The sequence below is a fragment of the Chlorocebus sabaeus genome, chromosome 2 (genome assembly GCF_047675955.1).
Source record: "Chlorocebus sabaeus isolate Y175 chromosome 2, mChlSab1.0.hap1, whole genome shotgun sequence".
NCBI classification, from domain to species: domain Eukaryota; kingdom Metazoa; phylum Chordata; class Mammalia; order Primates; family Cercopithecidae; genus Chlorocebus; species Chlorocebus sabaeus.
In genome coordinates, this window is record NC_132905.1 from 26,171,481 (window position 1) to 26,183,683 (window position 12,203).

The following is a 12,203-nucleotide window of genomic DNA, read 5'->3' on the forward strand; positions in this document are numbered from 1 at the left end:
GTTGTAAGTCATAGTACCCAGTCGGGAACACACTCCAATTCTTGTCAGCAATAAGTTGATAGATGGTGAGATAATCATACAGTGAAATATTGTACAGCAATAAAGGTGAACAAATTACAGACACATGCAGCAACATAGATGAATCTCACAAATTGAGATGCGAGAAATACAGTATGATTCTGTGCATATGCAGGTCAGACAATGGAGGAAACTCACATACATTGTTTAAAATGACGTAGGCAGGGGAGAGCGGGGGAGGGGGAGAACAGCGGGAAAATAGCTAATGCATGCCAAGCTTAATACCCAGCTGATGGATTGATAGGCGCAGCAAGCCACCGTGGCACACATTCACCTGTGAAACACACCTGCACATCCTACACATGCACCCCGGAACTTAAAAAATAAACAAAATGACATACACCTAGGTAGTAAGACTACAAAAAGAACATTAAGAATGGGCTTACCGACTGCGCACAGTGGCTCACACCTGTAATCCCAGCACTTTGGGAGGCTGAGGCGGGTGAATCATTTGAGGTCAGGAGTTTGAGACGAGCCTGACCAACATGGTGAAACCCCGGTTCTACTAAAAATACAAAAAAAAACAAAAACAAAAACAAAACAAAAAAAACTGCCAGGCACAGTGGCTCACATTTGTAATCCCAGCACTTTGGGAGGCCGAGGCGGGCAGATCATGAGGTCAGGAGATCGAGACCATCCTGGCTAACATGGCGAAACCCCGGCTCTAATAAAAATCCAAAAAAATTAGCCAGGTATGGTGGCACATGCCTATAGTCCCAGCTACTCGGGAGGCTGAGGCAGGAGAATCACTTGAACCTGGGAGATGGAGGTTGCAGTGAACCGAGATTGCACCACTGCACTCCAGCTTGGGTGGCAGAGCGAAACTCCGTCTCAAAAAAAAAAAAAAAAAAAAAAAAAGAATGAGATTACCTTAAATGTCCGGACACTGGCTGCCTCTAAGAGGGAGGAGAAGGGATAGATGGAGGTGACACATGAGGCTTGGGGAGGTTCTCTTTTGGGGTGCTATGTTTGGTAGGTAGTGGCTACACAAGTATTTGCTTTACATTATTTACAAAACTGTGTAAACATGTTTTATGCAGTCTTCTCTATGGGTGATTATCTCAGAGGCAAAGAGTAATTCGAGTGCCTGGTAACAGGATTGGAGCTGAACAAAAGCTGGTTGTCTCCCACCCTCTCCCTCTGCCCCCACCGGTCCTGTGCTCTGCACTGCGAAGCCAGGCGCTGCTTGGGGTGCACAGCAGGAGAAAGATGCTGAGTGAGGCGTGGGTGTGAGCTAGCCACCTGCTTTCCCGCCTCCACCCCACACACTGCCCCCAGGCACAAATGCCCCAGAAAGACACTGCCCAGAGGTTTGTTTAAAACCGCTTTATTCAGGTTGGCTGGTAATCACGGACTAGATCATGTATACAGGGCACCCCACCCCTAGGCAAAGCCCTCGGCCTCTCCCACCTCCCCCACATCATCACTGAGCGGCAGCCAGAGGTGTGAGCCAATTCCAAGGGGAATTGGATCGAATAGAAATATTTACAAATAACCAGGGGGCAGGTGTGCCCCTGATCGGGAATCGTGAGAGAATTGAGTACCAGGGGGCCCTTGGCTCCCAACAGCCCCAGGCCCTGGGGTGGACTGGGCACAGGACCCAAAAGGGGGCTGGGGCATTGGGGGCCAGCAGAGGGGGACTCCTGGGAGAGCCTTGAAGACCCTCAAAGGGGTCCTGCTGGTGCAAAACTCTGCCTGGGGCCATGGGTCTGAGGGGAAGGCCCCTCCCTTCTGACTTGCCTTGTGACAGGGCAGAGAATCCTGGATCCCCTGCATCCCTGGAGGGTCGCACAGGGAGCTGAACAGGAAGGACCTGCCAGGGGGTGGTGGGGCGTCTCGCTGTTCCCGCAGGTCTCCGTGAGTGACCCTGCAGAGCCACTGCCCCAGAAGGGCCCTCCTGGGAACTCTGTTCCCTTGGTCTTCACCAGGGGAGAGGCCCTAGTTCTGCTCAGAAGATTCAAGTTCATATTCAGGGAGGGGTCACTGTCCACACCCCCAGGTCCAAGTGAGGGATGGTAGGAGGAGGGAGGTGAGGCTGGGGGCCCCGGCTCAGGACAGGATGGGAACAAGCAAGCAAAGCAAAACACTGGACTCCACAGAAGCTGGTGACAGGAAGGGGGTGGCCCCGGGCCCCAGCATGGTCCCCGCCCCAGTGTTCAGGGCGGATGGCCCCTTGGTGCTCAGGGCCACCTTCTCTGAGCCAGGTCACCACAGGGGTCTGAAAGGGCAGGGGTGGGTGGGGCTTACATGCTGAGCAAGGGGTGGTGGAAAGAGGGCCAACATGGTGGCCACAGGCGGCCTCGGGGATAGGGCGCGGCTGGATGCAGGCAGTCCGTCCCCAGTGGTCCGGCGGCTCCTCATGCACTCTGTACAGCGTGGGGGCGGGTGGGCAGGGGCAGGGGCATCAGTCTAGAGGCTGCAGGCCTCCTGGTCCACTGAGCGCTTCCTCAGCTCCTTGCCTGGCTTGGGGGGCGGCGGGGCGGGCGCGGCGGGAGGGGCTTCGGGCAGGTGCAGGACGGAGTTCTCCCCTGGCTGCACCCGCAGGTAGGCCTTGACCTTGTGGTGCCGGGCCTTGCCGTCGCTGAAGTCAATGACGCGGCACTCATAGGTGCCTTCGTCCGTGGGCTTCACCCGAGACAGGCGCAGCTTGTGGGAGATGTTGCTGCCCACCACCTTGACCACCTGGGGGTGACAGAGAGACTGTGACCTGTCTATCCCGTGACAGTGGGGGAGAAGAAGAGTACGGGGGTCCCAGGATCCTAGGACTGGAGCCCCAGAAACACTCCCACAAGGGCCCACCAAGGTTTGCACAAGAGTGAGTTAAATAGCAAAAAAGTAAAAGCAACTGCCATGTCCATCAACAGACTGCATAACTAAGCAGTTCCTGCATGAAGCACTGCAGAGTGGTCTGAAAGACGGAGCTAGAACTAGGCACGTGAGCTCAGTGGCAAACAGCAGAGGGAAAGCTCTCACTGCTGCCTGCCCCCAGGGGATGCCATTTATGTAAATTAACACAGAAACCTACTCTATACTGGTTTTGGGGTCTTCCGGGTGTGGAAGTTTAAAATAGACAGGAGGGAACACCAGGACCTCCTCACAGTGGTGGACTCTGGGGCAGAACAGAGGGGAGGAAGTGGACCTGCTGTAGACTACAAAGCAAAGTCCTCATTTAGTCTGAAAGTGTACATTTCCTAAAAAAAAAAAATAATAGAGGTGCCTGCAGTCCCAGGTACTACTCAGGAGGCTGAGGTGCGAGGACTGTTTGAGTCCAGGAGTTTGAGGCTTGCAGTGAGCCATGATCGCACCACTGCACTCCAGCTTAGGTGACAGAGTGAGACCGGTCTTTTAAAAACCAAACCAGGCCAAGTGTGGTGGCTCATGCCTGGAATCCCAGCACTTTGGGAGGCCAAGGCAGGCGGATCACTTGAAGTCAGGAGTTTGAGACCTGGGCATGTTGCCTGGGCAACACGGGGAAACCCTGTCTCTCCTAAAAATACAAAAACTAGCCGGGGGTGTGGTGGCACCTGCCTGTAATCCCAGCTACTCGTGAGGCTGAGGCATGAAAATCACTTGAACAACCTAGGAGGCGGAGGTTGCAGTGAGCCGAGACTGCACCACTGCACTCCAGCCTGGGCGACAGTGCGAGACTCTGTCTCAAAAAAATAAATAAATAAAATAAAATAACACAATAAAAAACAAAACAAAACAATATAAAGGCTGATGACAAATATATCAGGATGCTGATAACTATTCACTCTACTTGGGGGGAGCAAGGATGTTTGTTATATTCGTCTTTGTACTTTGACTTTTTGTTTTATTTGGTTGGGTTTTTACATTTCTGTTTTAAAATGGGAGTGTCACTTATATAAAGTGCACACAGCCCGAGGAAATGTAACCGAGGATCCTGTGTAACCACCATCCAAAGCAAAGCATGGGACATTCGCGACCCCCTAGAGCACACCCTTCACTCAGCAATACTTCCCCCACTGGGGTCCCCCGCTTTCTGACTGACTTCTGTCACCATAGATAGTTTTTTTCTGTTTTGGAACTCTTGTATGTGTGGCTTCTTTCCTGTGCCTGGCTTTTTCGACACAACCTGTTATCGGTGAGATTTCTCCATGTTGCTGCCTGCATCTATTTGTTTGTTTGAGACAGAGTCTCTGTTGCCAAGCCTGGAGTGCAGTGGCATGATCTCAGCTCACTGCAACCTCCATCTCCCAGTTCAAGCAGTTCTCATGCCTCAGTCTCCCCAGTAGCTGGGATTACAGGCACCCGCCACCATGACCAGCTAATTTTTGTATTTTTAGTAGAGATGGGGTTTCACCATGTTGGCCAGGCTGGTCCCGAACTCCTGGTCTCAATTGATCAACCCACCTCAGCCTCCCGAAGTGCCAGGATTATAGGCGTGAGCCACCATGCCCAGCCATCCATTTGTTCTTTTTCATTGCCGTGTAGTATTCCATCACATGCATACTGCACAATTGGTTTATGTGATCACCCATCGATGGACATTTGTGTGATTTCCAGATTAAAGCTCTTATGAATAAATCTGCCCTGAATATAAAGTAGCCGTGGGTGTTTTTTTCCATTAAAAAAGAAAAAGCAGACGGACAGTTATATAAGATACACCACTGGGGAAGCTGGCTGACCGGTACAGGGGACTTAATGACCTATTTTTGAAACTTTTCCTGAGCCTATGACTCAAAATAAAAAGGTTTTTTTTATTTTAAAAAAGAAGAAGAAGAAGGAGTTGGGCCTATGGAGAGGGGTAACAGTGGTGGGAGGGGGCTTCTCTCCTTCCCTGGCCCCTTCTTCTTAGAGAAACAAAACAAAACAAAACAAAACCAAAAAACCCACCTGCAGTCCCTCTCCTGCCTAGACAGAGCAGTGGAGGTCAGTTCTCAGCTGCCAGTCGCTGATCCCCTTCCCAGACAGCTTTGTAGGCTCAGGTGAGTGGGCCTCAGACCTGTGGCCTATTGGTCTCTCTCTTCTGGAAGGACAACAAACTGGCTTGTTGCCGCCAAGCCCCAGCTCCCAGAGAGGGAAGCCCAGCTTCTGGCTCCAGGTGGGATGCCCCTGCTGGTCACCCCTGCGGTGAGGGGGCCGGGATGAGAAAGCACGGCCTCTGCATGCAGCCTGCAGATGTCTCTGAGCCTGGGCTGGGCACTCACACGTGTGACTTCTAATCATCTCACCAATCTGCCCTGGGGAGGCCTCTTTCATCCACCTCCCCAGTGGGAAACTCTTGCTGACCTCGCGGCCTTTGCGTGTGCTGGGCCCTCTGCCTGGGTGGGGTTCCCTGTTCATCTTCACCTGCTTGGTTCCCATTCATCCTAAATGTCACCTCCTCCAAGAAATTGACCCCTGTCCCCACTCCCTCCTATTTCCTGCATAGCAGTCTTCTCATTTTGAATTGTGTATTTGTCTGTTGACTTGATTTTGGGTTCTCTCCCTGGCTAAACCATACCCGCCATGAGAGCAGGGACAATGTTTATTTTTGTCCATGTGAGTGGTTATCACAGAGCCCAGCACTCCGTAAATAATCATCAACATTTTTGCAATGAACGGACCCACCCCATGACCTTCTTTCTCCCACTGAAGTGGTACTCACATGTCATGCTTTCTAATTTTAAGCCACATGCACACGATGATATGGTTTGGCTCTGTGTCCCCACCCAAATCTCATCTCGAATTGTAATCCCCACGTGTTGAGGGTGGGGCCTAGTAGGAGGTGACTGGATCACAGGGACAGTTTTCTCCATGCTGTTCTCATGATAGTGAGTGAGTTCTCACAAGAGCTGATGGTTTAAAAGTAGCAGTTTCCCCTTCGTTCCTCTTCTCCTGCCACCACATAAGACATGCCTTGCTTCCCTTTAGCCTTATGCCATTGTTGTAAGTTTTCTGAGGCCTCCCCAGCCATGCAGAACGTTGAGTCAATGTAACCTCTTCTTCTTTGTGAATTACCCAGTCTCCGGTAGTTCTTTATGGCAGGGTGAATACGCATAATGATACCCACTTTGCAGACAGTGAAACTGAGGCTCCAAAAGAAGTGACTCGCCCAGAGGCACAGAGTCAGTGAGTGGCGGAACTGGGAACGGGCTCCATGTGCTCTCACCCTCCCAGTAGTGTGACAGGCTCACGGAGGGCCACCAGTGCTGGCAGGGCCACAGGGAAGAGGAGAGTGTCCAGCAGCGGGGAGCCTGGCCTTCCTCCCTCATGCTGAGCCTTTCCGGCTGCCCATCATCCCCTACATGGAGGGAAAGCCTTCAGCAGAGGCACGGAGGTGGGACCCAGGCAGGACTTCCCCATGGCAAGCAGTAGGAAACCCTCCCAGGAGCCCCTCTGGCTGCGGGGGCACCTCTTCCCTAGTGCCAGGCCCTGCTGGAGCCCACCCTGTCCCTCTGACTCCATCACCTCCGCCCTGCGGTCCTGCGTGCTCTCTCTGGCGAGTTAGGAGATGCTGCTGCAAATGCGCAGCGGGAACGAATTACCTCAACATCTGCTTCCCTCACGGATATTAATTATCCTTCATTTGTCAACCCTACAAGGCGCTAATGGAGTAATAATGCAAAGCGCTGGGAGCACTCGCTCCTAGGGAGGGAGCACCAAGCGAGGCCCAGGCCTCAGCCCACCCGCTCCCATCCCCCAGACGGGGCCACGAAGGTCTGGACAGCTCCCCAGGCAGCCAGCTCCCTCCTCCCTGTCACCCCCTCTGCCAACAGACAGATGTGGCCTTCAGAAGCACAAGCTCTTCCTCTCTCAGAGAGGAGGAGGGCAGGGAGGAGGGCAGGGAGCACTGCAGGGAGTGATGGGAGGCCAGGCGCTGACCCTGACAAGTCACCAGCACTCTGGCCTTGGTTTTCTTGGGCTAAATTTGTCCATTCATTCAACAAGCATTTAGCAAGTGCCTACCACAACGAGCCAGCCAGATCCTGGTAATGCTGGCATGAGCTGACAGTCTAACAGAGAACCTAGACCCCTAACCCACAATCAAGCAACTCAGCAAGTGAACTTCCAACAGGATGAAGGGTGAGGACACACGTCAGACACTTCTCCCTCCCAGTGCCTGTGGTCCACACCTCTAAGCACAATCTGGAGAAGGCGAATACCGTATGTGTAACAAAAATAATAACAGCAACAGTAGTGCCAGTGGCTAATGTTTATGCAGCACCTGATCATTGTGAGATGATGTGATAAGTTTCACCAATCTTTCTTTCTTTCTTTCTTTTTTTGAGACAGGGTCTCATTCTGTCACCCTAGGCTGGAGTGCAGTGGCGTGACCATGGCTCACTGCAGCCTCAACCTCCTGGCCTCAAGCAATCCTCCTGCTTCAGCACCCCCTCTGACCTCCTGAGTAGCTGGGGCCACAAGTGCGCACCACCACTCCTGGCCAATTTTTGTATCTTTTTGTGGAGACAGGGGTGTCACTACATTGCCAAGGCTGGTCTCGAACTCCTGGGCTCAAGCAATCCTCCCTGCCTTGGCCTCCCAAAGTGCTGGGATTCTAGATGTGAGCCACCGCGCCCAGCCAAGCTTCATCAATCTTATTTAAACCTCACAATAACCCTATGATGCAGGTGAAGACACTGAGACTCAGAGAGGTGAAGTGATTTTCTCAAGGCCACCCAGCTGGTGACAGAGTCCACACCCTACCCACCCCTCTGGGAGCCTTCTGAACAGTAAACTATAGGTCAGTCTTCTCATGTCTTTCCGAGGCCCCTAACCCTCCATGTCTTGGGGAAATCCAGCCCCAAACCTCATCAGAGGCCTCTCCCACAGGAGGGGGCCCAATATCCCACTCCAGGAGCAGCGTGTTGGATTTCATCCACCGCACACTATGCAGAAAGCCCCTCAGCCCAGCCCTCCAGGGCGACTGGAGAGCCCACGAAGAAAGGAGACCCCTGCATGGCGACCCAGCTGTAAATCATAATCACCTCCACACAGGCATCGACAGGCCTGAGCCGTGCAATTAAGCACCTAACTACGCTGAACGAGACAAGGCCGAACCCTGACCAGGGCCAAGTTCAGCCTCCTCCCTGCTCGCCCCATGGCCCAGGCTTTTCCGGGCACTGCAGGGATACCCCGAGGCCAGCTCACACTGGGCAGGCTGGGATCTTCTTCCAGCCATGCCTGAAGAATGGATTTGTACTCGTGATGCCAACCCTTGCCTTCACGTGGCCTCCTGGGAAGAGGGGGAGGCCCCAGGGAAGGTGCTGGGGTGAGGAATAGGGGTCAGATGGCTCCTGCCCCAGGCCGGGCCCTGTAATCAGCCTCTATCAGGTCCACCCGGCACTTCACTGGCCCCTCAGCATGTTCAGAACCCAACTCAGGGTCTCCCCACACCTGGGCCCCAGAAGGTCTTACTGCTGTAGCCAAATTCTGCAATGGCCGTTTCTGTTTTCTTTCTACACTCTGCACACTCCACCCCTGAGCCCACTGACCCCCTCTAAACACCATTGGACCCCTTCCCCTTCTCTCCAGAATCCACATCCCCCAGCACTGGCGAAAGCAAGGTCCAGGGCTTCTCCCATCTGGGCCATCACCCCAGCCTCCTCCCAGGTCTACACAACCTTCCAGCCTCTTCTTCCATGACAGCCAGACCAATGTTTTCAAAATGCCCCCAACCTAAACTCTTCGATGGCCCCCATAGTGGCTGACAAGGCCCTTTGAGGTCTCTTCCCAGCCTGCCCCTCAGCCTCATCGGCCACTAGCAATTCCTCCAGCGCCCACACCCAGCCAAGTGCCCCACTCCTTGTCAAATCCTCCACACCTCAATGCTCACCTCAAACATCACCTCCTCCAGGAAGCCCTCCTGGCCCCCCAGGCTAGATCAGATCCCCTGTTATGGCAGCTCTCCTCATTTTGGTCACAGTTGTAATTCTATTTTTTGTCATGCATGATTACTGGATTAACACCCATCTCCCACACTGGACTGGGAGCACCCAGAGGGCAGGGAGGGTGTGTGTGTGAGACCGTGGTCTTTCCAGAGTCATCTTTGTTTAACTCAGCTTCCAACCACGAGCCATTTACAGTGATGAAGTCCCCCAGGAAGGAGGGTATGTGTGGAGAATTTCACCTCGTCTTAAAATTAAGAAGTTGTGGACTACCTCTGCTTGCAAAACTGGTTAAGGGGAAAATTAACCTCAATTCTAGCACAAAGGACTTCAGTTAGATCGAAAGAAAAACTTCCGGAACTTGAAAATGGCCAATAAGCAGAAATGTTTGCCTGAGCCACGGAAATGATTCCACCTAATGGTGGAATCCTTAGCAGATGCAAGCTACCAAGGGAGATATTTTTAAGCCAGGGCCCTTCCCTGGGCCCAAGTTAAATGAGATAATTTGTGTAAAGTGCTCGTCATGGCTCCTAACATATGGTAAGCACTCAATAAATGCTAGCTGCTATATTATTATTATCATTATTATTTTCTCACAGATGCCTGTCCTCCCACATAAATGATGTCCTTACAGGAGCAGGGGTGCCATCTCGGCTCACTGAAGCCTCCGCCTCCTGGGTTCAAGCGATTCTCCCATCTCAGTCTCCCAAGTATCTGGGACTGCAGGTGCGCACCACCACACCTGGCTAATTTTTGTATATTTAGTAGAGACAGGGTTTCACCATGTTGGCCAGGCTGGTCTCGAACTCCTGACCTCAGATGACCCGCCCACCTTGGCTTCCCAAAGTGCTGGGATTACAGGTGTGCACTGAGCCCAGCATCTGAATTTTTTTTTTTTATTCCCTTGCCCACGGCCTGCTGTCTTGCTAGGAATAAGAGTTTTATGAGTCACAAATTCACGTTAACAAGTTTCCACTGTAGGAACCACTGTCATTCACATAGCCTAATCCATGGCACTTTACAGTTTCCAAAGTGTTTCATATGTGCCTTCAACAACAGCTAACTGAGGAAAAGGGAGAGTCGAGGAGGTGGCAGAGCTGGAACCAGGACTCAGCTCTTGGGATGCTAAGTGCTGGCCCCACTGTGTCCTCACAGTCCCCGCCTGGTAGTCAGCACAGCCGACTCACAGTCTGAATCTTCACAAGGCCAACAGGGCCACCCTGGCAGGTTCACGAAGCCCTCCCCCCACCAAGCCCCTCGAAGCTGACAGCATTTTCTTACCTTCAACCTTAGACCATTATTATTTGATCACAGATGCCTGTCCTCCCACGTAAATGATCTCCCTATGAGATTCTGGGATTCCACCAGCCTGTAGACTGCACTCTTTGGCTTAGACAGTGTTTTTCAAAAGATCTAATTAGGTCCCAATAGTTAAAACTCAGGAGATACTCCACTAAAATCGGGATTTTTAGAAGTCACGGGAATATGAGGCCTAGGTCCCTGCCTGGCTCAGCTGTTCCCTGTAGACACAGGGTCTGGGCTTCCCGGGCCCCCCCAGGAGCTCTTTCACTGGTTCACGTCATGTCACCGGTATGCATATGTGAACAGACATGGGATCCACACTGTGGTGGCAAATCCACGTACAAACAACTGGCCGGGCACAGTGCCTCACGCCTATAATCCCAACACTTTGGGATGCTGATGCAGGAGGATCACCTGAGGTCAGGAGTTCGAGACCAGCCTGGTCAACATGGTGAAACCCTGTCTCTACTAAAAGTACCAAAAAAAAAAAAAAATTAGCCAGGCATGGTGGCATGCTCCTGTGGTCCCAGCTACTGGGGAAGCTGAAGCAGGAGAATTTCTCGAACTCAGGAGGCGGAGGCTGCAGTGAGCCGACATCGCGCCACTGCACTCCAGCCTGGGTGACAACAGTGAAACTCCATCTCAAAAAATAAAATAAAATAAAATAAATATGTGTATGGTTCACACACACATTGGCCTGGGTGTATGTCTGTGTGTGTGATAGTTATTCAACAAATATTTATTGGGTACCTCCTACACCATGCCAGGCTCTGTGCTAGACTCTGGAAATGCAACAGTGAGTCAAGCAGGCTCAGTCCCAGTGCCCCCCATCTCTGGGAGAGACAGTCATGAAGCAAAAACTCACACAAGTGGATAATGACAACCAGAAATACAGCCAGCAGGGGCCGGGCGCAGTGGCTCACGCCTGTAATCCCAGCACTTTGGGAGGCGGAGACAGGCGGATCATGAGGTCAGGAGATCGAGACCATCCTGGCTAACACGGTGAAACTCCGTCTCTACTAAAAATACAAAAAACTAGCCGGGTGCGGTGGCGGACGCCTGTGGTCCCAGCTACTCAGGAGGCTGAGGCAGGAGAATGGCGTGAACCTGGGAGGCGGAGCTTGCAGTGAGCCGAGATTGCGCCACTGCACTCCAGCCTGGGCAACAGAGCGAGACTCCGTCTCAAAAAAAAAAAAAAAAGAAATACAGTCAGCAGGGAAATGGGAGGGGCGCCAGCTGGGTCACAAGTTCAAGGGCCGCTTCCCTGAGCTGAGCTCTGTGGGAAGAGAGAGAGAAACAGCTTTGCAGGCAGGGGGACCAGCCTGTACAAAGGCCCAGACGTGGGAAGGAATGGGAAGGTGGAAAGGCTGCCAGGGTTGGGAGGGGAAGGGGAGTGAGGTCAGGCAAGAGGAGGTGAGGCTGGAGGGTGGGCAGAGCAATCGTGCAGAGTTCTGAAGGCCATGGAGAAAAGTTTGGGCTGCCTCCTCAGACTGCAGGAATCCAGGGAGAGTACCTGTGTATTAGGAATGGTTGTTCCTATGGCGCTGTCTGCACGAGGAGCTTGGCCCATGCCTGTTTGTGTGCTTCCTAACCAGACCCTCGGAGCCCCAGCTGGTGCAGGCATTGCGGGGGCTGGAGGTGGGTGGGTAGGGGTAATTGCACATTCATGCTGAGCACATTTATTTTATTTAACTAATTAACGTCGTCGCATTCCCCTCATGTGGAACCCAGCAGCCTGGAATTCTAATCCTCTAAGTCAATTAGATTATTCTCTCCTTTGCCAGAGCTGCTCCTTAAACCCCAAGCAAAATTATAGGAGAAAGGGCTGTGATGAACAGGGTATTAATATGCACACAGATCTACCTGCCTGGGCTTAACGGATGGGTGTTTGGGCCAGAAACGGGGCATTCAATATGGATGCGCCCTTGGCAGAGGGTGGGGGTGAAGGGGTTGCAGGAGCCTCCTGCCTGGCCTCTCTACCTCCATGAT

General features: G+C 52.5%; 1 protein-coding gene across 1 annotated transcript in view; it reads right to left on the reverse strand.

The window, feature by feature from the left end:
- Positions 1–1,389: 1,389 nt before the first annotated feature.
- The window catches only part of VSTM2L (V-set and transmembrane domain containing 2 like), a 42,770-nt gene continuing 31,956 nt past the window's right edge, over positions 1,390–12,203 (reverse strand). Inside the window, exon 4 of the mRNA XM_008017849.3 lies at positions 1,390–2,760. Coding sequence (XP_008016040.2) covers positions 2,488–2,760 — 273 coding nt within the window. The 3' untranslated portion in view covers positions 1,390–2,487. The remainder of the gene's footprint in view (positions 2,761–12,203) is intronic.